The 24948-nt window shown below is 53.1% G+C and overlaps 1 protein-coding gene across 1 annotated transcript in view; it reads right to left on the bottom strand.

Annotated features, from left to right (window-relative positions):
- The window catches only part of CIROZ (ciliated left-right organizer protein containing ZP-N domains), an 85255-nt gene that overhangs the window by 347 nt on the left and 59960 nt on the right, over positions 1-24948 (bottom strand). Inside the window, 2 exon segments of the mRNA XM_087445764.1 lie at positions 1595-1811; positions 12255-12733. Coding sequence (XP_087301890.1) covers positions 1595-1811; positions 12255-12733 — 696 coding nt within the window.

The raw sequence follows: 24948 nt of genomic DNA, 5'->3' as shown, positions 1-24948 counted from the left end.
AGCCCATCTGTTGAGCACCTGCTGAAAGACTGGCACATATCGGGATCTCTAGTCCCAGCAACACTCTGCAAACTAGGTCTGCGAGCCCCATGTTACAGATGAGGAAACTGAGGCTCAGAGAGGTACAGTCATGGGCCCAAGATCACACAGCTCAAATTTGAACTCAGTCTTGTATTCTCTAGAGCCCGAGGCTGGGATGGACCAAGAGAGGTGGAGCAGGGAGGAGGAACTCCATTCTTCCACCCAGATGGTCCTCTTGCGTCCTAGACCCCACTCCCAAGAGGTCAGATTTGAACCTTGAGCTGGACCACAAGCCCTCCCCTCTGGGGCAGCACTTGGTCAGGGTCACTAAAAATGGGTTGCAAACTCAAGTGCCTTGGAGGCCAGCAGGCAACGCTGTACTTGGGAAACTGGGGGCAATAGTTTCCCCAATAGCTTTGGCTCTTAAGAAAACAGCAGTTCAGGGCAATGACATCTAAGAACCTTCACCCTGGAATCTTTCTCCTTCAAGCAAGTCCCCGGTCCCACCATAGGCTTCCCTGCATCACCCCTTCCTAACCATCCCTCCCCCACCTCGGCCCTGGGGAGCTAGAGCCAAGCGAGGGGAGTGAGGAAGAGGAGACAGCCTCCCCAGGATGTCCTCTCCACCTCCGGGAGCTCCACCCTGCAAAGACTCCCCCATTTGTTCCCTGGAGAGCATGGGGGAGTGGGGGGGCTCCTCCATGACTGAGTCTGTGACCTCCCATTCATTCATATGCATGGATCAAATTTTGGAAATGCAATTAATTACCTGTTGTTGTGTCTGCTTTAATTATTGTCGTGTTTTCTATGCACTTTACACAACTTAATAAACAGTTAGGGAAACAAGACCTTGGTGGGGCCACGGCTCTGGAGAAGCTAGGCTCTGCCCCCAGCCCTGGAAGCGCTGTTTCCACCTGTCATTCATGACCACATCCATTCATTCTTTCGCTCCTTTATTCATTCATTCTCCAGTCAGCCAGTCATTGATTCATTCACTCAGTCTCTCATTCATTCGGATAGTCATTCATTCATTCATTCATTCAACCAGTGAATACATATTAGCATAGCCATGTGACAGGCTCCAGGAGAGGTGCCAGGAGGGCCATGGTAAACAAAACACGAAGGTCTTTGCCTTTGAAGAGCTGACAGTTTGGTGGGGTAGACAGACAATAAACACGTGCAATGATTATAAATAGAGCTAGAATGGTCAGAGAGGACTTCCTGGAGGAGGTAACATTTAAACCCACTCCTTGATTTACTCATTTGTTTATTCATCCATTCCGACAGAGCATGCTCTCTACCTGGAGAGGGCAAGAGATGGAAGGCCCAGTTAAGAGCCAAGACCCAGGGGGAGAGACAGCTGGCAGCTAAATTATTACAAGGCAAGGGGAAACACAGTGGGGGAGGCAGGAACCAAGAGCGGCGGGAGCATGGTAGCTGGAGAAACAGCCAGGGAAGATTTTCCCTGGCAGGAGGTGTGGAACAGGTCTTCCAGGATCCACAGAGGGTGAGCATCTGAGCCTCCGCAGAACAGGTTCAGGGTCCATGCACCGGCTGCTTTGAAGGGACTGACCAGCAAGTCGCTGTCACAAGCGCCAGGCGTGGTGGTGGTGGCAGGGAGGAGGAAGAGGAGGCGCAGGGCTGAGGCCTCCTGGTTCCCAGCCCCCTGGGCTGACTCTAAGTCTTGCTTGGGGTCAGAGGGAGCTTGGTAAGGCTGGGTCATGGCAAAGGAGCAGAAGCTGATCAGCCAGAGAAGGGCACTCCGAGATGAGCCCTGCCCGCGCAGAGGCCTAGGGGCAGGAGGGAACTGGCATGCTTGGGGAGGGGGGAAGCCTGGCTTTGTGGCAGAAGATGGTGCCTTAGGCCCAGGAGGTGGGAGACAAAGTGGCTGGATCACAGAGGGCCACGGGGAGAGGGGTCTGAGCGAAATCCTGAAAGCAATCAGAAGCCATGGACTGTATGCAAGCCGGGGAGGCGCCTGTCAGAGCTGAGTCGGTTTACAAACGTGTCTGCACGCCTGCTGTGGGCCGGGGTACGGTGATGGGGAAGACACGGCCTCCACCTGTGCAGAGCCATGACTCCAAGGGGGCCAGATCAGTGGTTAAAGTGACATGAGGGTGACCATCCCAGGTGCCCAGAAGAGTGGGTTAGGCTCAGGAAAGAAAACTTAAAAGCCAGTTAACACGCAGTATTTATCAAGTTCTTCCTCCATGCCAGGTGTTTCCCATTCATTATCCCGTTAACAATAATCAGAGGGAGAGCAGCAGCAGTGACTAACGCTCCCTTTGTGCCAGCTTCTCTCTGCTCTGTGTGCTTCCACCTGCATCGATTCCTCTGCTCTTCACAACAACCCTGTAAGGTGGATATTATTATTATTACCCCCATCTGACAGAGAAAGACCTGGAGGCTCAGAAGCTGAGGCACCTCTCCAAGGAATAAGTGGCTGAGCCAGGACATGAGCTCAGACCCTCCCGGTTCCACAGTCCACGCCGGCTTCGTTCTGCTCCCACTCCATCCAAGGGTGGGCTGCGGGCACAGGCAGAGCAGGAGCAGCCGGCACAGGGCGCCCGTCCGCTCCCCTCAGGCAGCCTCAGGCTGCCGCATTCTCCTTCTGCCGACTGAGGCTGGTGTTTTATGAACCCAGAACCGCAGCAAGATTCTCCTATTAATTTATTGGTATTGCTAATTAAACATCATATTCGCAAATGTAAATTTCCTAATGGCCTCCCTTCCATTTCCGAAGTTTCCTAAAAGAGCCTTCTTGTTACAGTTGTCAATTGAAACCAATTAACTCTCACCGGATGGGTGGGCTGTGGCTGGCTCAGAGGTCACCGGGAGGATCTGGGGCCTCTGGACTGGGTCTGGCTGGGCCCTTCTTGACCACAGAGGGGAACTGGGACAAGGGAATGTTGGGGAGAAGGAGGCAGAGTAGGCCCAGCCCCGAGCCCATGGGTGTCAGCTGCCTTCTCCCTGACATACCCTCACCGAGGATGGGCTTTCCTCTTGCCCCTGATGTAGTTGCTGGCCTGGACCTGTAGCTGTTTGCAAGGCTATGTCAGGGAGGCCAAGACTGGGATGGAGGGGTTGGGGGTGGGCTAGGGAGGAGACAATCCAACAGGAGGATTCAAGAAGGAGTGTAAGTCAGTGCTTGGAGGGACCTTAGAGATTTTTCCAGTAGAACCCCTCATTTGAAAATGGGGAAACTGAGGCACAGGAGAGGAAGTGACTTGCCCAAGGCCACAGAGTCATTAAGTGGAGGAGTTGGGACTTCAACAGAGGTCTGCCTCTGATCCTTCTGAGAATCGATGAGCTCTGTGTCCTCTCTCCCGAAAAATGTACACAGGGATTGCATCATTACAGGGACCCTGCTCTATACCACAGCGACCCCCAGCCCAAGTCAGTCATTTCATAGTGTTTAAAAGCAACGGCTCTTGGATCAGAAGGTACCACTTTTGAATCCCATATCCAGCAAGTTCTCTGCCTCTCTGGACCTCAGGCTCCCCATCTGTAAAACAAGGCAGCAGTCTCTCCCTCCCGGGGCTGCTGGAAGGATTATTTGATAAGCCTGTGAGTGACGGCTCAATAACGTGCAGCCAGTATCAGGATAGCACTCCTCACGTCAGAGCCCAGTGGGGCAGAGGGCTCTGGCTGGTCCTGGGCCAGGCTGCCTGGTGGACCCAGGAGGCTGGGAGAGGGTGAGGCTGCACTAGCCTGGGGCTTGGCCTCACGTTTGGGTTAATGGTCACTGTTCACTCAGCACGCTGCTGGGACATCACACACGTATCTCTGTAACTCTCCCCAGCTGATGAGGTGGGTGTTGTCATTGTCCCCTCTACAGATGGGGAAATGAGGCTCAGGAAGTCAGTGACTCGCCTGGCCTGGGGCTCCCTGGGCGAAGGCCTCTGTGACTCCAGGGTCTGCTGAGCAGCCGTGAAATGTGAGAACTGACAGGGGACCAGCTGCCAGGAGCTCTGGTCCCTGCTCTGCAACTTCTTTGCTGGGACACCTTGAGCACATCCCCCCCGAGCACTCGGGGCCCCAGGTCCCATCTGAAACGCACCCGAAAGGACTATGGTCTCTCCAGGCCGGTCTAAGACACAGAGTGCACGCTGCAGTCAGCGCTGCCCATTCCACTCCAACAACCACAGGCCTACCGTCCCCTCCCTACACCCCTAAGCACAGCCTCTGGAGAGACAGGCAGAAAAGGGAACCTGGGGGGAACTGAGTCAAAGAGCCAAAGCATTGGCAAGGACCCAGAAGATGCAGAAGACCCCTTCTCTTGCCTTTGTCCCTGGTAGCTCTGGGAAAAGCTGGGGAGTGGGGCTGACAGGGAGGGGAATGAGGGAGGGGCACTGCCCAGATGCCAGGAAGCATCCCCCTCGCTCAGCACTCTGTGTCCCATGTGGCTTTTGTGTATCAGTATCTTTAGGGGACCAGTGGGTAATCTGAGTGTTTTGGTTGCTGCTTGGGAATCTCCATTAGGGCAAGTTTTAAAAATACACTCTCTTGTTGTTTATTATTAATGGTAATGACACAGGGAGTGAGGCTGCTCGTCAGCTCCCTATTGTCCGGCTTGAGCAGCCAGAACCAAGAGCCAGCACAGAGCATGAGCCGGGCTCCGGGCACGGTGCTGGGCCCCGAGGTGTCCAGACTTTAAACAAAAATCTTTTTATTGTGGTAAAATACACAGAATAAAAAATTTGCCATTGTAACCGTTTTAAAGTGTACAATTCGTGGCATTAAGTACATTCAGAGTGTTTTGCAATTATCTAGTTCCAGAACATTTTCATCACCCCAAAAAGAAACCTCATACCCATTAAGTGGTCACTCCCCATTTTCCCACCCTGCTGGCAACCGCTAATCTGCTTTCTGTCTGTATGGATGTGCCTATTCTGGATTTGCCTGCTCTGTACCCATTAAACACTAACTCACCATTTCCCCCTCCCTCGGCCTCTGGTAACCACTACTCTGCTTTCTGCCTGTATGGATTTGCCTATCTGGATATTTCATATAAATGGAATCATGCCTTCTGTGGACTTTTGTATCTGGCTTCTTTCACTCAGCATCACGTTTTCCAGGTTCCATGTTATGGCGTGGACCAGGACTTCATTCCATTTTATGGCAGAATAATATTCCACTATATGGATATACCATGTTTTCTTTATCCATCTGTTGATGGACATTTGGGTTGTTGTCTGGATTCTGGGTAGGGAGATGTCAAGATTCGGGTGCACAGATATCTAGAGAGCAGACACAAGGATACCCTTACATGCTGGATGTGAGGGTACCCAGGCTCTGGACATGAGGGTGTCCAGACTTCTAGCCCCCAGCGCAGGGGCCCGAAGGACTACCTCTGTGCTCTCAAGTAGGTAGGTGTGCTCCCATAGGGCCTAGTCCTGAGCCCCAGGAAACTATCTGCAGCTTGAAAGGGTGCAGGCTCCTTGAGGAGGGAGGAGGAGGGGCTGGGGAGCAACCTTCAGACCGGTGATCATGTGGGAGGGTGGCGACTGGATGAGATGAACTTCTGAGGGCCCTCTGCGGGCTGTGACACAGGCAGAAGTCTCTCCCCCACTTGGCAGAACCTCGGTGCCTAGATCATGGAACATAAAATGTCAGAGAGGGGCAAGGCCTTGCTGTGGTCTGGTTCAAGTGCCCCGCCGAGGGCCATTTTAGAGATGGGGAAACTGAGGCCAGGAAAGAGAAGCGACCACCAACATCCTCATAGCTACAGTTAATTGGTGCTTCCCACGTGCCTGGCACTGTGCTCAGCACGAGCTCCCTTAAGCCACAGACTTAATGAGGGGCGTTCTAATGTTATTCCCATTTTATAGATGGGGACACAAAGGCTCAGAGAAGTGAACTCATCATATTAAATGTAGGAGAGGGACAGAAGTTCTCAGGTGTCCCCAAAGGGAATGAGAGGTTTTCTGGCTAAACCCGATGACAACTGTCCTCAAGGCTGGCACTGAGTCATGCTTTCCCAGGGAGCTCAGCACCCCTGTAGCTTCCTGCTGGTACCTCCATCCCTCAGCCCACCTCCCAGCTAGAGGCTGGACTTCTTGGGAAGTGGCATACACAGTGGTAAGAGCGTAGGCTTGGGCGCAAATCCCAACTCCACTCCGTGGTAACTTACTTTATCCACTGAGCCTCAGTGTGCCCATCTGTACAATGGGGAGTCTTGCTGACACCCACTGCAGAGGGTTGCTTTAAGAGTTAAATCAGTTGACATATCTACGAGGCTTGCATGGAGCTTCTCACACAGTGAGTTCTCCAAAAACGTAGCCCAAAGAAACAAGCATGGCCTCCACCCACAGCCCCCTGGCCTCCCCACCAGGCCCTTTGTGGGAAGAGCTGGACAGGACATCATCCGACAGGAGACCAGGGAGCCTGGGCTGTCCCCGGGGATCTGTAGCTGAGAAGGAGTGGCGCTTAGGGTCTCCACGGGATAATCGGAGAGGACACCTCCCTAATTCCACCTCCACCAGACCTCCGCCAGAAGACACGACCCTTTCACCTCATCAATATTCAAGAGCTTAACAAAAAAAGCTATAACTAGGGAAGTCAGAAATAATGGAATGCCGTATTGATTATTTTATGGTGCGATTAGGGGTAATTACATCTCTCAAATTTTATTTTAATGTTACTTTCTACTACTTTTAGCCTTTTAAAATTATCCCAAACATCCCCATTTAATGGAACACACATGCCTTCAATTTCAATGCGAAATACTTTTTTTCTGCTAAAGTGTGACCTCAATATATTTGAAAACATAAATTACACCATGTATAAACCATAAAAAATGAATGATGAATTTAATTCTGGTGGAGCGTGAGGGACTGAGGAGGCAGGCGGGCGGAGGTGCTGTTTATCCAGGGTGGAGGGGACAGTCAGAGGCAGGAGGGGGCAGCAGGGGCCGGAGGGAGTGCCTGACCTTCAGGGGCACTGGGACGGGGCTCAGAGCTCTCAAGAACACAGGCCAGGGAGGGACTCAGAGGCTGTGTCTGCCCCAGTGCCCTCCCTCCCCTCGGGTGAGCTCATGGACAGTTCCTCTGCCCGCCACCCTGGGGAGAGTGTCCAGAGCACTTGCAGTTTTGCGGTCTGGCTTGAGCCTCTCAGCCTAACTCTGCCTGTAATGGGTAGTGTGGTTGGTTGCCAACGTGCTGTGGCTCCATTTTATTGGTTCCATCATACAGGTGAGCAAACTGAGGCTGAAGGGACTCATCTAAAGTAACTCGGCGAACAAGTGCTGCGGCACTGGAGGCTGGCTGCAAAGCCAGAAATGGGGACTCGGCAGCCCAAGAGCTGCCAGCTGTCAAAGAGAAGAGCCTACTGTAACCGCCCCTGGCCTCGTAGACATCAGGGCAGTGAGCAGAGTGATTGAGGACGCAGGCTTCGAGGCCAGACAGCCCTGGGCTCAAGTCCTGGCCCACTTATAAGAATGCTCTGAGGACTCTCTACGACTGAGAGCCCCTAGCACGTTATTTCTGATTTTCTATTGCCCAGGCTCTATGCTGGGGGTCGAGTTGGGGGGCTTTGGACCCAGGGATGTGGGTTTTCAAAATATGGGTAGAAATTTCTCCTGAGTCCTCAGGGCACAACCTCCAAACCCTAGTTCTGGGCTTTCCTGGTTCTTGCACGCTCCTCCTTCCCCTTTCCTCCAGGTGACTGGCAGTTCATTATTTAGGGACCTTCCCAACCCCCACCCCCACCCTGAACCCCCCGCAGTACATTGTGAGTCCCGGGGGCCAGGGGCCAGCTCTCCTTGTTCACTGTACCTCCAGCAACAGCACGTTGTAGAATGTTGTATGAATGAGACGCTCTCATCAACAGGTGACGGCGTTGCAAATTTCAGTGGTTAATTCTCAGCCTCCCCTCAGCCCATCAGCAGCATTTGCCACAAGGCTCCTCCTCCCTGAGACTCTCTCTGGCCTTGGTTTCCTGGCTGTCTCCTGACTTTCCTCAACCTCCCAAGCTCCTGCCTCCGGCCTCCTTGACGATTCCTCCTCGCCCTCTTCACCTTGGAGGGCCCACGGCTCTTCCTTGGGTCTCTCCTCCACCACACTCACTCCCGGGGTGACCCATCCCGCTCACACCTTTAACGACCATCTAGACCAGCACTGTCCAGTAGAAATATCATGGAAACCTCTCAGGCAATTAAACATTTTTTGGTAGCCACATTTTTTAAAAGTAAAAAAAAAAAGTGAAATTAATTTAAATACTGTATTTTATCTAGCCAACTATATCCAAAATATAATCATTTCAACTTATGAAGATAAAAAATTGTTAATGAACTATGTTACTTTTTTTCATCCTAATACTTTTTTTCTTCCTAAGCCTTTGAAATCCTGTGTGTATTTTACGCTTGGAGCACATCTCAGTCACACTGGCTGCATTTCAAGGGCTCAGTGGCCACAGGTGTCTCCCGGCTACTGTACGGGGCTGCGAAGGTCTCCACACTGACTGTTTCCAATGTGTCTCCAGCCCAGACCCCTCTTCAACACCCAGACCTGGGTGTTGAATCCTGCTCAGCATCTCCAGTTAGAGGTCTAATAGGCAATCCAAACTCCAAACGTTCAAAGCTGAGCTCCTGACCTTCCCCACAACACGCTCTACCCACCGCCTTCCTGCCTCCATTAACGGCAGCTCCAGCCTCCCGAGGCTCAGGTCAGAACCTTGAAGTCACCCTTCACTCCTCTCCCCACCCTCAGCCAATCCTGTCCGTTCTATCTTCAAAATACATCCAGAATCTGACCACTTCTCCCCTCCACCACTGCTTCCACCCTGGTCCCAGCCAACAGCACCTGTCACCTGGATAACTGCAATTGCCCCCTCCCTGGCCTTCCCAAGTCCACCCTTGCCCTCGCCCCTAAAATCTATGCTCCACCCAGATCCCAGAGCGGTCCAGTTAAAGCATAAATTGGCTCCTCGCACACCTCTGTTTGCAATCCTTCCATACCTCCCATCGCCCTCAAGGTGAAAGTTCAAGTCCATATTAGAGCTCAAAACGCACAACCATGTTCCTGCCTCAGGGCCTTTTCATTGTCTATTCCCTCAGCCCAGATGGCCCTTCTTCTTTTTTTTTTAGGAATATTGGCCCTGAGCTAACATCTGTTGCCAATCTTCCTTTTTTTCCTCCCCAAAGCCCCAGTACATAGTTGTATATCCTAGTTGTAGGTCCTTCTAGTTCTTCTATGTGGGACGCCACCTCAGCATGGCTTGATGAGTGGTGTGTAGGTCCATGCCCAGAATCCGAACCAGCAAACTGTGGGTGCTGAAGCCGAGCGCATGTACTCAACCATCACGCCACCAGGCCAGCCCCAGACAGCCCTTCTTATGGATATCTACAAGGCCAATGCCCTCATCTCCTTCCAGTCTTGGCTGAAATATCACCATTTCATTGAAGTCTTTCCTGACTTTTATAGTTTAAATTGCCATTTCTCTCCATCCCCCTACCCCTCCTTTATTTCTAATACATTATATAATTTACCTATTTATTTTATTGACTGCCTCTCCCACCAGAATGTCAGCTCCATGAGGCCAGAATTTCTGTCCTTTTATCTGTACTGCTCCACTCCAGTGTCCACAGGCATGGTGCCTGGCATATGCTAGGCATTCATAAATATTTGATGGATAAATGAATAAATATTCACCACCAAATGGATAGCCATTTGAACCAAGATCATTTATTGAATTCTGTTTATTTGAAATGTCACCTTTATCATGAACTAAACTTTCATATAAACATGGACCTGTTCCTTTCCATTGATTGATGTATCTAATCTCATGCCAATACGGCACTGTTTTAATTACTATGACTCTGTGGGATGTTTTGCCAACCATTAGGGCTATTCATTTTTGAATTTTTTTCCAATATTATTATCATTTTCTTTTTCATATGAACTCCACAAGTGGACTATCATGTTTGATAAAAATTAATGTTGGGACCTTCACTGGGTCTGCATTACATTTATTAGTTAATTTAAGAAGAATTTATTTTATTTCAATATTGTCATCACATCCAAAATATATCCCTCTATTTATTTTTTAATATGAATATATTAGAGGAAAATATTTTCACAACCTTTGGGTAGGAAAAACAAGAGAAACCCAGAAGTCAAAAAGGAAGAGGGTTACACTCTTTTTATGACATCAAAATGTAACATTTCTATCTGACAACAGACCAGCAACAGGCTGGGAGAAAAATGATCCACATCCAGAATACATAAAAATAGTCCATTAGAAAAATGGACAAAAGATATAAACAGATATTTCACAGACGACAAAATGAAAATGGCCAATAATTGTATTTTTTAAAGTTCACACTCAGTAATCAGGCAAATGAAAATTAAACAGCAATGGAATTTTTTTTGCCTGATAAAGTGGCAAAAATTAAGATTGATAACATCAAGTGTTGGTAAAGATGCAATTAAACAGGCTCTCTCATACGATGCTGGTGAAGGCGTCCATGAGTTAAATTTTTGAAGAACGATTTGTTAATATATATTGAAATTAAAAATTTTGACCCAGCAATTCCACACTTCTAGGGCTTTCTTTTTCAAAAAGACCCACTGGGGTGCAGAAAGATGTGTGTAAGGATGTTTATTACCTTGTTTTGGAATAGAAAAAAATTTTGAAAAAACATAAATCAGAGATTGGATAAATACTTATAGCACAGCCACACTATGAAACCTTGACTAGCTACTTAAAAACAGTGAGGTAGATCTATAAAGATCTATAAAGGTCACGGAAAGATCTCCAAAGCATACTGTCAGTGCAAAGAAGCAAGTCAGAAGCGTAGATGTAGTGTGATCCCATTCATATAAAATATAATTAAGATATTTGAAAAAATGAGCAAAGAGTTCGAACAGACATGTCTCCAACAAAGATATACAAACGTCCAAAAAGCACATGAAAAAATGCTCAACATCATTAACCGTTAGGGAAATGCAAATCAAAACCACAATGAGATACCACTTCACACCTACTAGGAAGGCTATAATCAAAAAGACGGGTAATAGCAAGTGTTGGTGAAGATGTGGAGAAATTGGAACCTTCACACATTGCTGGTGCGATTGCGGCAGGGTGGAGACACTTTGGAAAACAGTCTGGCAGTGCCTCAAAAGCTTAAACGTGGAGTTACCATACAACCCAGAAATTCTACTCTAGGTATATACCCAAGAGAAATGAAAACATATGTCTGCGCAAAAGCTTGTACATGAATGCTTGTAACAGCATTATTCATTATGGCCAAACAGCAGAAACAACCCAAATGTCCATCAACTGAGAATGGATAAGTAAAATGTGACACATCCCGACAATGGAATATTACCGGGCAGCATAAGAAATGAAGTACTGATACACACCACAAGGATGAACCTGGAGAACATTACGCTTAAGTGAAAAAGCCACACACCAGAGACCGCATATTGTATGGTTCCATTTGTATGAAATATCCAGAATAGGCAAATGCCTAGAGACAGAAAGACGAGTGGTTGCCTGGGGCTGGGGATATTAAGGGGAAGGGAGAGGGGCTGCTAGTGGGTCCAGGGATTCTTTTAGGGGTGAAGAAAATGTTCCTAATTGGTGTGTTGCTGGTTGTCTAACTTTGAATATACTAAAAACCACTGAATTGGACACTTCAAATGGGTGAATTGTATGATATGTGAATTATATCCCAATACAGCTGTTTAAAAAAAGATAATTAAGATGCTTGCATTTGCTGCTTTCTCACTGGTTCATCGTAGTCCTGTGTGTGGCATCTCGCCCACAATCCGAGCACCCCTGTGTGAGTCTCCTTTAAAATCGTGGAGAACAATCCGTGATGGACAAAATATCAACATTTTAAATAAAACAGGATCACATTCCTGATTTTTCTTTCACCACAGGCTCCAATATGGCTCAGCTCGGCAGTTACTGATCTTGTCTTTAAAATTTTGATATTTTGTTCACCACAGAATCTTTTGCATTGTTTGCTTTTTAAAAATATTGCATTGAAGTATTAATTATCTTGATTTCTGAGAGTTCTTCTGGGCACTTAAGTTTTGCACCCCAGTGTCTCATTCACCCCACCCTGGTCCCCTGGCCTTGGCCTTGTCCCCAAAGGAGCCACCTGGGACTCCCAGGCTCCCGGAGGCTAGAAGGGCAGGAAAGAGGAGCCTGGGGCCAGGAGGCTGCAATGCCACCGCCCCCGGGCTGTGGACAAAGGCCACAGCCTCCCGCCTGGGGCGGCTGACCCGTCCTCCCCAGGACCTGGAGAGGGAGAGACGGAGACACAGAGCCTCAGACCGCGGAGAGAGCGGGGACGGAGGCGGACACAGATCCGGTAGACGGGCAGAGACCGAGAGCCAGGGGCGAGCGTGCAGCGCCGAGAGGGGCCCGGCGGGCGCGGGCGGGAGGTCCCAGGCGGGGCGCCCCTCCCCGCTTCCAGCCGCCCCACCCCCAGCGCGGGAGGTCCCGGAACGACCGTCGGAGGCGCCCGGAGGAGGGGGCGCTCCCGGCCGCCCGCCGCCTGATGCATATCGATCGGCGCCCGGGGTCGGAGCGGGGGCACCAGCTGCCGGCGGGCGGGGCGACCGCACATTAGCGCGGCCGGGGACCGCTCCCCGGAACCCGGGCCGGGCAGCCCATTAGACGCCCCCGGCCGGCCCGCGACCACCGTGCGGGCGGGGCGAGGCTGGCTCCGCCGAGGCGGCCCCTGCGGCGGGCGGGCAGGCTGCGGGCCGGAGAGGGGCTGCAGGGGGCCGAGCCCACGGCGAGGCTGCAGGCCCCTCTGAAGCCCCAACTCGGCCCCGATGGCGCGCTCCAAACGGCTGGTTTCCTCTCTGCCCCAGCTTCCAGGCCTTTGCACGTGCTGTGCCCGCTGCACGACATCCGTCCTCCCGTCGCTCGTCACCAAGCTCAACCTCGCTCAGTCTGTGGCTCTCGGCTTAGAAGCAGATTCCTTGGGAAGCCTTCCTGACCCCCGACCTGGTTGGGTGCCCACCTTTGCCCTTCCTGGGCCGATCCCCTGAACAGCCCTCACCAAAGCTGACTGGTGGTCCAATAACTGGGATCTGGGTTGATCCCCCCAAGTGGTCTGTGAGTCCTTGGGGGGCTACTTTCTGCATCACATCTTCTTGGGGATCCTGGCACACCCGTAATGAAGGGATAAACACAAAAGCTAGTCAGGAGGCAAAATCTGCAGAGCCCACAGGGACCTTTGACGAGGATCTCTGGACCCCTGCTTCTTATCCTTGGGTATGGAGGAGGGTGCTGGGCAGAATTAGGGTGGAATTCTAGTTCGGCCACTTAGCTGTGCGACCTTGGGCAAGTTATCTAACCTCTCTGGGCCTCTGTTTTCCCATCTGCAGCTTCATGGAGGTCTGAATCCTTGTTCCTGCCCCTGCAGGAGCCCCCCCATGGATCAGAACCCAAGCTGGGGAGGGGAATGGGAGCCCCATAAGAAGGGGTGGGTTGCAAAGGGCATAAGATGCTCAAATGAGGTGTGGGGCACGCAGGAAACAGGCCATCCTCACACACAGCTGCTGGTTGGGGCCTGGGATGGGGAACTTTCTGATGGGCTGATGGCTTCTAAGGCTGACACCTCCCCATGAGACCACGTCCCCCTTCCCTCCTCCTGATAGTGGTCCAGCCCCACTTCAGGCCACAGTAACTTTCTGTCTCCCAGCTCTTTCTCATCAGCCTCATTTTTCTCCTGCGCATCCCTTCCCCCTTGACCCCACTTCCCCGCCAGCTACCACCCTATTCTCTGCCCCGTTGCCCAGTAAGATTCCTTGAAAGGGGCGCCTGAGCTGGCTGTTCGGCTCCTCCCTTCCCATCCTCTCTTGAACCCGCTCCACACAACTGCTCTAGTCCGGGACACCAATGACCACATAGCTAAGCCCAGTGGTCAGTTCTCAGCTCTCGGTTTACTGGTCCCGTCAGCGCACTGGCCCCGGGTGGTCACTCCGTCTTCCTCAGAACCCTTTCCTTGCTCAGCTGGTTCCCTCCCTTCTCCCTGGCTGCTACTTCAGTCTCCTCTGCAGCATCAGAGGCTCAGTCTCCGACTCCTCTCCGCAGACTCTCCTTGCTCTGTGACCCCCACGACCGTGGCTCTTCAAACACCAGTATCAGCTGACAATTCCCAATTCCTATCTCTAGCTCAGACTTCTCCCTGGAGCTCTGGGCCTGTCCCTACCATCTATCTCCTCGACATCTTCACTTGGATAACAGGCAGGGCTGCCTCTAGCTCCAACAGCCCCTCGCAAGTTAGGAAAAGGTGCCTTCCTTCAGTAAAAAAACTTTTTACAAAACTTCATAGTGCATATTATTCTGTCCAACTGTAGGCAAGCTGGCCAGGAGAAAGAAGAATGCACCTGCCTGCTCCAGGCCGTGCTAGGCAACCCCAGACTGGCCACTGTGTACAAGAGGGGGCTGGAGGGGAGGGGAGTGAGGAGGGAGGGGAGAGGTGCTGGGAGCACTAGTTCTGGGGTTTAATCAGTAGCATCCAGCTGAAATTCATCTGAATGGCAGTTCCATAAATTAGACTTCTTGTTCAATCTGTGGCCAGGCATATGCATCCCGTTAGGGAGCAGTGAAGCGGCTGGAGCGCGGCTTTGCTCCCTCCCTCACCCCTCAGCTTGGCCTGGATCTGCCCAGGAGGAGCTTTCCTGGGAGTGGCAGCCCTGGCCGGGCACACACTTATATCCACACTCTTGCTCACTTATACTCAGGCGCTAAGGCAACAGTCACACTCTGAACACTCCTCCCACCACCCCCACCCTGTAAGGTGGCTGTGGTAGGTTTAGAGTTGGGTGAGGGATGGAAACAAGGCCTCTGAGAGAAGCTGGTAAACCAGAGGAGCAACCTCAGGGGATGCCCTAAGCCTGACTGCAACAGGACACAGTCCTTCACATGTATGCAGGATCTAGAAGTTAAAGTCTATGATCAGAATGAAACCGCCTTGGACATGCCGCCCTTGTACAGTGTACAAACTGTGCAACCTTGCATGGCAGTCCTACTAATAGGTGCCTGTATTATTCAGGATAGGATAAATAACAAACAACATTAAAATCTTAGTGTCTTAGAACAACGAACGTTTATTTCTTTCTGGTGATGCATGTCCAGGGCAGGTGGGCAGAGGGCTCTCCTCCATGAATCATTTGGGGGCCTAGGCTGATGGAGGTTTCATCTCAGCACACCCTCCTAAGATAGTCTCAGCAGGGGACCAGCAGGGCTGGAGGTGATTAACCGCCCCAGCCCAGAAGCACACATATCACTCCACCCACGACTCTGGCCAGAGCTCATGCTGTGGCCACATCTGCCTTCAAGGCGGCAGGATGTACCAGCCACGAGCCCATCCCGCAGGGGAGGACGGGATGCAGGCCAGCAGTGACGTCTGCCTCAGCACCCCGATCTTCACACGTTCAGACCAAACTCCCCCCACCGTTTCTCAACTGCGCTAACTGCGTCTCCCCCCCCCCCCCAGGGCTCAGGCTCCAGACTCTGGAAGCATCCTTGATTCCTCTCTCTTTCTAATATTCCATCGCCGAATGATGTGCAAATCCTGTCAATTCCATTTTCAAAGTATATCCGGAAAGAAACCACTTCTTTCCACCCTACACTGCCAGCCTGGTTTGAGCCACCATCATCTCCAGCCTCAACTGTCCCAGGGACCCACTCACTGCCACCTTTGCCCCCTATGGAGATTCTACACCCATCGGCCAGAGGGATCCTGTCAGATGTAAGCCGGATCACATCACTGCTCTGCTCAAAACCCTCCGTGGCTCCCACCTCCCACCGAGAAAAGCCAAAGTCCTCACAGTGGTCCTCAAAGCCCCGAGATTTGTGCCCCCTCCATTACCTCTCTGAGCTCACCTCCTCCCACTCTCCTCCCTCACTCTACTCCCGCCCTACTGCCTCCCTGCTGCTCCTCGGACAGTAGCTCACTCTTGCCTCTGGGCCTTTGCACTTGCAGGTCCCCGTCTGGAGTGCTCTCCCCTCAGACCCCAGCGTAGCTCCCTCACTCACCTCCTTCAAGCTTTGCTGTAATGTCTCCTTCTCAGGGATGCCTTCCCTAACCTCCCTATTTTAAATTGCACACCCACCTTGCATTCCCTCTCTATTGCGTTTTTTTTTTTTTTTGCCAGGAGACTTACCACCTTCTAACAATCTAAAGATCTCACTTATTGTCTTGACTCTCTGTCTCCCCAAGTAGAATGGAGGGCAGAGATTTTTTTCTGTCTGGTTCGCTGCCATATACCTCTCATCTGTAATAGAGCCTGGCACATAGTAGGTACTCAGTAAACATTGTTGAATGAACGAACAAACCAAAGCACAGCAGAGTGGCTAAGACCTCAGGCTCTGGAACCAGGCTGCTGGTGTTCAAGACCAGCTTTGCCACTTACTATCAAGCTATTTGGAGTAATTCACTTAGCTTCCCTGACCATCAGTTTGCTCATCTGTACAATGGGAATAAGAATAGTGCCTACCACATGGAGGTAAGTTTCAGTGTAAATTTCAATGAGCTAATGATATAAAGCTGTCTGTACAATGCCTGGCAAAGAAATGCTGGGTGTATGTTGGCTTTTACTATTTTAAAACATTGACCCTATAATTCTACTTCTATCCACTTCAATAAAGAAATAGTCAGACATTGTTCTGATTATGAGCAAAGCTTTACATATAATAGTGTTCATCACAGTGTTCTTTTAATAGTAAATAGTAGGAAACAATCTAAATTTCTAAGGAGATGGGATTTGTTAAATAAAATATGGTAAACCCTTTGAAGGAATACCAGGCAGCCATTAAAACTCAAGTTCTCAAAGAATATTTAATGGCATGGGAAAATATCCAGAGGATAATGCTAAGTGAAAAAGTAGGATATAATTCTTAAATTGACTAGTGGATATCTGGCTGTTTGTTTTATTATTGTTCTTTAAACTGTACACATACTCTTTTATATGTATTAAGTAATTCATACAACGCAGGGAAAAAAGCAGGATACGAAACTAAATGATCCCAATTTAGATTTACATGTTTTTATGCTCTTCCTCACATCTTACGCATTCAGAGGAGGAAAAGACTGGAAAGAAATAGACCAAAATGTTAACAGTGGTTCCTTCTAGGTGATGAGATATTGAAAGATCTAAACAATCTTTTCTATTCCTTATTATACTTTCCACATTTCTTACAATGAACATGGAAACTGCAGTGGTTTAGTAGTCAGGAAAAAAGGAGATTTAAGGATTTAGGTTGAAGTTTTCCAAAAGCTAGTTCCACAGCACATTAATAGGTGATCACTGAAACAAAGATTCCGAGGGGTCAGGTAAGTTTGACATTGGTAGGGTGAAGGGGGCACAAGTTCACTTCTGCAGGACTTCTCAGAGCCTTTACTGTAGTCCCCACCCCCACCCCCGCCATGATTTCATGATTGTATTTGGATGAGGGACGTGAGCTGTCCTCCCAGCTGAATTGCAAGGTTCCGGGAGGCAAGGCTGGCTTTGGGGGCTTCCCCAGGTCTCACATGGCCCCAGCACAGCCTACATGTGTGCAAACACCCCTTTAGAAGGCCCACCGCCGAGCCCCCTCCCTGCTGCCCTCTGCTCCCAGAGGCAGCCCCACCTAAGTCAAGACACCCAGCGAACACAAACTCTCACAGGGTCCCGTCCCTCAGTTCCTGCTCCCCTCCTTCTGAAGACCCGCTGTCCATCCCCTCCTCCAAAAAGTTCCCGATGATTCTCAGTCCAGGCAGGAGTCATCCCCTTTCTCAGGCATTGCTAGAAAGAGCTGCTTCTCCCAGTGCACGCCCATGCGGGGCCCAGAGGCTCGGAGACAAGTGTGACGAATGGAGAGGCACGCGTCCTGTTTTCCTGGAGCATCCTGAATCCAGGCAGCTTCCTGGGTTTGCTGCCTGCTCACTCACCCGGAGCCTGACTCATTCTCCTTTCCGAGGTTTTGGTTTGCCCGTCTCTCCAATAGGAACAGGAAAAGAACAATCCTATTTCTAATCATGGAAGACCGTGCTGTCTGGCGCACACCCCGGGGGCTGGTATTGGGGGGGTGGTTATTCCTGCCATGCACACGGATATTCTTGGGGTACACGGATCTGTCTGGGTGTGTTCCCGTGATGGTGTGCACCTGTGTAAAGTGACACCACGGGGACCTGACTCTACCCCTGTGAGCCTTGACGTGTGTGTGTGTGTGTGTGTGTGTGTGTGTGTGTGTGTACCCAGGAATAGTAGTGTGTGGAGAGGGGTACATGAGAGTAAAGAGCATGTGAACATTACTGGAGGTCTAGTGTCTAACCCATGTGTAAAAAGCATTGTAAAAAAATAGTGTAAAACACCCCATGCCTGTGAGTGCAAACCCCTGGAAACGTGTGTGGATTTGTGTGTGTGTGTGTGTGTGTGTGTCTTTGGGCACACGGGCCGGTGGCTCTCAAATGGCTCAAGTTTACCCCTTCCCCAGTAGACCCCCAGTGAGCTTGTGGGCCTCTGGCCTGGGTCACAGGACAGGAGTTCCAGCCAGGCTGGCATCTGCTTGGGGACATGGGGCAGAACCTCACCCGCCCATTCCTCCACCCCCAGCCCAGGGAGGCTCCATAAAATTCAGACCAAGCGAGGGCGGGCTGAGGAGACCACCTCTCTCTGAGCCAAGCCAGCCATGTCCTCTGAGGTGCTGACCAAGAGCCCCAGGGGTTGGAGGTCCCCCCGGTGCTGCTGGGCCCCCAGGGCCCTGGATTCACTGGTGAGGCCCCATGGGGCCCTCCTTGTCCCCGCCCCCCCCCGCCCCCCCCCCGCGACGAGGCTGAGCAGCCGGGGAACACCTCGTGCCCTGCCCAGGGGGACCTAGCTTTGACTCACAGCCACAAGCAAATGGAGTGAGGACCCCCGGCGCCCCGGCGCCCCACCCCCTCGTGGCTCTTCCCGCAAAATCAATCATCCTGCCACCGCGTTTGCGGGAAGTGGGGGGCGGGGAGGAGGGCCCGCGGGGCGCCTGCTCGCTTGTGGGGTGGCGGCCCAGTGGGGGTGGTGAACACGTTTCGGGGCGCTGGTGGGGTACGTGCTGCAGCGCTCCCAACAGACCCCCATCCTGAGCTCTGGGCCCCTGTCCCGCCGGCCAAGCTGGGCCCTGAACCCAGGGGCCTGAGTGGGTGCGAGTTACCCCAGCAACTGCGCCCCCTCCCGCCGCAGGGCTGGGGTGGAGCGAGGCGAGGAGGAGGTGAGTGTAACTGGCTTAAGCTGCGTTCAGTGTCGCCTGAGTGGGAAGTTGGACCTGATTCACTCGTTCATGTGTTCGGGAGCCGTCCCCACGCCCACGCAGACCCGGGAGGTGAGGAGGAGCCTGCCCAGTCCTCCGGGAGCTGGAGCGGCAGGATGCAGGAGTCTCGACTGTGGGTGTGGGGCGCGCCGGGATGACGAGCAAGAGCCCGGGGCACCTCCTCCACGGTGGGCCTCTGCTGCCTGGATTCCACCATTAGAGAGCCGTCCCTCCCCACCTCCCAGGGAAGATGACCTCGACCTGTCTGCTCCTCTTGTTACAGGGAAATGCCCCATCGGCTCTACTGCACCTCTGCTCCCACCATCACTGCTAATAAAGACAATGAATGCCTGACGTTTGCACAGGGCTTTAGCGGTAAAAAGTGCCCTGTGAGGGCGGTTAGGGGAGCAGGCATTAGTATCTTCACTCCCACTTTACAGATGAAGAAACTGAGGCTCAGAGAAGTCCACCTGTTTGAACAAATGTGTAAATAGCAATGGATTGGGGCAGCTAGAGGCGCAGGAAGGAGGCCAGAGTGTGCGGGGTATGTAGTGGGAGGTGGGGGATCCTGAAATGAGAGAGAGGAGGACGGTCTCTCAGGAGATGTGTTCTTGTGGGAAGAGCACTTGACTAGGAGTCCTGCAGCCTGGGTAGGGCCCTGGCTCCTGCACTGGCTCGCTGAGCAAGCCGTGTCTCCTCCCTGGGCCTCTACTTCCCTGTCTGTAAAATGGAGTTAATAATCCTGCCCTGCCCTGCCCTGTGGGATGTTGCAGGGAGCAAACCAGTGCTACTGGATGAGAAAGGGCCTCGGAAACTGCAGGGAGCTGCCAGCTTAGAGGAGTCATCAGCCCATATCTGCCTTCCTGCATCTCTGTGCCCAGAGGAAGGCAGCTCAGCTGGACCTGGGGTTCTAGAACCGGGAACTTAGCCCAGCTCCGAGTTCCAGAGCCACACACCTCTGGCCCTACGTGGCTCACCAGCCTCTTTGAGCTGATGCACCCTGGGGCTGAGGTGGGAACAGAGTACAGCAGCCCAAGATCCACCAGGAGCCTCCCCCACCCTGCTCAGAACCTAGGGGCCTGGGCGGCAGGCCAGGCTGCCAGTGGGAATATTATTAGCTGGTGTGAACTAATTTGATGGTGCTGATAAAGGCTGGGCTGCCCAGGGCCCCTGAGCCACACCCAGCCCCCCACTCCACCCCCGCTGATAACATCGAGGCTGAGCTGTCCCGGCTCCCCATTCTCAGGTGATGAAATCCTCCGTCGGGCTGGCTAGCACTGCAGTTACCAAATCGCTGTAATTGAGATTAATTTGGGTGCCAGATTGGGTCAGCCCTCACAGGCACCTATTAATTAGTGGGGGATGCTCAAAACCCCAACAGCTGGGCCCTGCACCCAGCAGCATTGGATAGGGGGTGCCGAGAGATGCCCAGGTGGCTATGTGGTCGGGGGCAGGGGGTCAGCTGGATGGACCTCCCCACCCCGCGCCATTCCCTCAGCCCACCCTGTCCTGAGCTCTTCCTCCCATGCTTTGACTCAGGCCCAAAGACAGCTCTAGGTCTCCAGGATGAGGAGTGGCGGGGGTCTCAGAGGCTTCTTGGACATCAAACAGCTCTTGCAAAACTTCTAGATGAGTTAAGTGCAAATGAATTTGAAACAGACAATGAAGTTCCCTTTAGAGACACCTGGGCAGAAAAAAGAAGGGAAAAGTGCCCCAGGGAGAGCTCATTTGGGGATTTTTTTTTTCCTGAACCCAAAACACACAGGGAAAAACAAACCCACCCGTCTACACCAGGTGCCAGCGGCGGGCCGGCGCGCCCTGACTCAGTGCTGGGCTGGCAGCGAGATGGGCACGCACGTGTGAGTTGAGAGCTGCAACACAAGCGTGTGTGCAGGTCCGGAAGTGCTGGGCACACGCGTGCGGGGATGGCCCCAGCCCTGGACTGGAGCGAGCCTGCGCTGGTGTGAGGAGGAGGGCACACGCTCATGGGCAGCTGGAAGGAGGCCAGGTGGGGGGGGGGCAGGGTCCGTCTGGGGAGGGGGCAGAGCCCAGGCCCCCCAGGTGGCGGTGGGCAGGGCTCCCCAGTCACCTGAGTGCTCCTGGGCCCCCGGGGAGGTCCTCACGATTGCCAGGCCGGCCTCGCCTGCCCCGCCCCGCTCACCTGACTTGTTCCAGTTAATTTTTCCCTGTGAATCTCTCAGGGGGACAAAAGCAGGTTCTGAGTCACCAGAACTGACCCCCGCCTCCGCCCACTCTGGAGACTTGCCCTTGCCCCCACCCCACCCCAAAGACCCGACAACCCTGAGACGGCTGGGGCCTGGTCCATGGAGGCTTCAAGGAGCCCCGAACTGTGCCGGGTCTGCAAGGTGTCCGCACTGCTGACCATCGCCCCCCGGGTTGGGGTGGGTGACCTCCCCTGGGGCCTAATGGAGCAGCCTCCTCGAAGAGGCGCATTTGCAATTCATGGCTCCAGCTAAGATTGCATTAGGGCCGGGCTGTCACTCATGATGAATGTCGCTTGTTTTCCAGAAAAAAACGGGCCCTGGATGCGGAGTGACAGGGCCGAGGGAGGCACCCGGCCTGAGGCCCAGGAAATGGCCGCATCCTTGGCAGCCTGTCAGTGGCCTTGGAACTTGACTCCTCCTGGAGCTCTCAGGGGGCCCATGCGGCCTTCCCTGTTCACCAAGCCCCTCGTGTTCCCTTCCCAACAGCCCTGCCGGAGGGAGGGACCCGGCTTGAGCGGCTCCACTGGACAGATGAGCAAACTGAGGTTTGCAGGAAGAGGGAAGGGGATGAAAGAGTGTTGGCTGGAGGTGGAACAGAGAGCGGTGCTGGGGTTCGCAGGCGCAGGGGGCTTCCTGAGGTGGAAGGGCTGGGCGACTTTGGGGGGAGGCTGATTGAAGGGGGAGGAAGAAGAATGCCCTTTAGGCTCAGCCCTCCCTACTCCACCCCACCTGCAGGGATGAGGGGCTGCCCCAGCGACCCAGAGCTGCTGTCTGCCCGCACTCTGCCTATGCGCGCCTCTCTTTCTGACAGCTGCCTGCCTGTCCAAAAGAGGGGCGTCCCACAGGTCTGAGGCTCTGGGCTGTGCCTCCCCTTAGACGCTAACTTTGATGAGGCAGAGGAGTTCTTTCCTTCCCATCCACCCCAACCCCAGGCCCACAACCAGGTCAAGGGGGCAGGTAACTAGAGAGCAGGAATTAGCGGGAGGCCTCAGCTAGGGCCCCTCCCACATGTCCCCGCCCCTCAGCTTCTCAAAGAGCCAGTGTTCCCGAGGCCTTTGGAACAGAGGAGGCCTGGATGGGCCTCCTTGGTGACCTGCTCTGGCTCAAGAGCCACAATGGCTCCCACTTTCTTGAAGTTTCCCACATTTTCCTCTTTCACCCCTGCTCCTGCCCTTACCATCTGGGATCCCCAGCCTGGCCGGGCAGCAGACAGGAAAAATAATGCCCTCCATGAGTGTCTTGTCAGGCCCATTCATTGGAAAAAGAACGATGGCTCATCTGGGGACAGCTTTTATCATGTGCCCTTTCACCTCTGTGATTTCACACGATTTAGCCAGAAGCAGGTGAAACAATGCGAATCCCTCTGTCACAGGTGAGGAAACTGAGGCAGAGTACTCATAGCAAGAGGCAGAGGCTGTGTGTTGGGCTGTGAGTGGTGCTTTGTTCAGTGATGTATCTCTGTGCCCAGAACAGTCCCCAGTAGGTAGTAGGTATTTGCTGTAAGAGTGAATGAATGAATGAATGAATGCACAAACGAGTAAATGGCCTTAGCAGGAGGCTGTGGAAGCTGTGGGCTGCGGGGTGGCTGAGCCACGGGGCCAGGCACTCAGGCCCTTGATGCCCCTCTCCTGACCTCCCTGCCCCCCGCCCCCGTGCCCTAGGTCTGGGAATAGGCAACCCTCTCACACAGCCTTATGGGTCTCTCCATGGCAAAGCCGGCTGATGGGGGTGGGAGCCTGGCTATCACCCAATCAGAGGCCATGTTCCCTGGCACCCAGCCCCACAGCCCCAAACCCACCCAAAGGGACAAGGCAATGCAGACCAGAAGAAAAAAAAACATTTGCTGGGGGTCTGGAGCTGGAGTCTGACCCTAGGCTAGATATGCCATTATAACAGCAGCCACTGTGACCAGGCGCCATGCTAAGTGGCACTTCCTGTGTATTATTTCCGCTCCGTGACACCCACCCAGGTAGGTAATGTCTTTCTCTCTATTTCGCGGATATGGAAATAAGACTCAGAGAATGGGCTGGCCCCGTGGCTTAGCGGTTGAGTGCGCGCGCTCCGATGCTGGTGGCCCGGGTTCGGATCCCGGGCGCGCACCGAGGCACCGCTTCTCCGTCCATCCTGAGGCTGAGTCCCACGTACAGCAACTGGAAGGATGTGCAGCTGTGACATACAACTATCTACTGGGGCTTTGGGGGGAAAAAATAAATAAATAAAATCTTTAAAAAAAAAAAAAGACTCAGAGAAGGAGAGATGGGCTGGGACGGGCCCTTGTACCTGACAACATCCCTGGTGATGACTGGGTCCTCCTGCCAGTCCGTCCTTTCCAGGCTCGTGAAGCAGCGGGGGGTGCCACTCCCCTTGTGGCTCTCCCCTCCCCGGTTCGAGCTCCTGTCCTGGCATCTTTGTCCAGTGTGGAAGCTCGCCTAGAATGCCAGGCGTCCACTCCCTCCAGCCACCGGCCCCATCTGTGCTGGGTGGCCCCAGGGACACCACTGTCCTGGGGCATCCCGCACTGTCAGTCCAACACTTGGGTTTTCCTTGGCAGCGGGGCAAAGGTCCAGCCGTGGATCCGCTTGAACGACCCTTCCCTGGCCCTCAGAGTCCAGGGACCAGACAGGTTTCCAGAATCCAGATGTGCTGAGTCCCTGCCCCTTCCCCATGTGGACAGATGTTAGTCCCTGTCTCTCTGGGATGTGAACAGCTGCCCTACAACTCTGGAGAATCCAGAGGCCAAGGCTTGGGGCCAACATCGTACCCTCCCTCCAACTGCACCTTCCAAGAGAAGCAGGGAGCCAGGCAAGAAAAAACATTGGTTCTGGAGTGAGCTGGCTCTGGCTGGGTTCAAATCCTGCTGTTGTTCTAGCTGTGTGACCCTGGACAAATTGCTTCACCACTCTGAACTCCAGCTTTCTCATCTATAAAATGGGCATGAACATGCCTCACCTCGCACCGTGATTATGGGGCTCACGTGAGCTGTATGTAAAGGCACACAGTAGGTGCTTGATAAGTGGGATGGATGATAGGATTCATTCTCCAGACTGTGTGCCGCTCAGTGCTCTGAGCCAGTGGGCACCATCCCTCCAGGTCCCTGGGTCCCAGCCACTCCTGTCATCAATTAATGCTGCTGTGCCACTTCAGTGGCCATCTGTCAGCACCAGCTGCCGCCCGCCGCCATCAGGGCACCACGAGAGGCCCCATCTGCCCGAGGGCCCTGCCACGCCCTGTCCTCCCCGAAGACTGCTCCAGCCTGCCTGCAGGCTCCCAGATAAGGCGACTCCAGCAGGTTCCCAGGGCACCCCCTTTATCCTCACTCCGGGGCCTTCCGCGCCCCCAGGGTCTCCTCATGAAGGTCTGGGGCCCAGGGACCAGGCTGGAAGCCCCTCTGCTCCCACGGCCGGCCCCGGCCCCCCGCTGGCTCTTACCACATCCTGGAGCAGCCCTGTGTCTATTTCATCAG

This window comes from Ceratotherium simum, chromosome 22 (assembly GCF_057802395.1).
Source record: "Ceratotherium simum simum isolate JZ-2026a chromosome 22, ASM5780239v1, whole genome shotgun sequence".
Classification (NCBI taxonomy): domain Eukaryota; kingdom Metazoa; phylum Chordata; class Mammalia; order Perissodactyla; family Rhinocerotidae; genus Ceratotherium; species Ceratotherium simum.
Note: the sequence above shows the minus strand (reverse complement) of the source record. Positions and strands in the feature narration are given on the sequence as shown.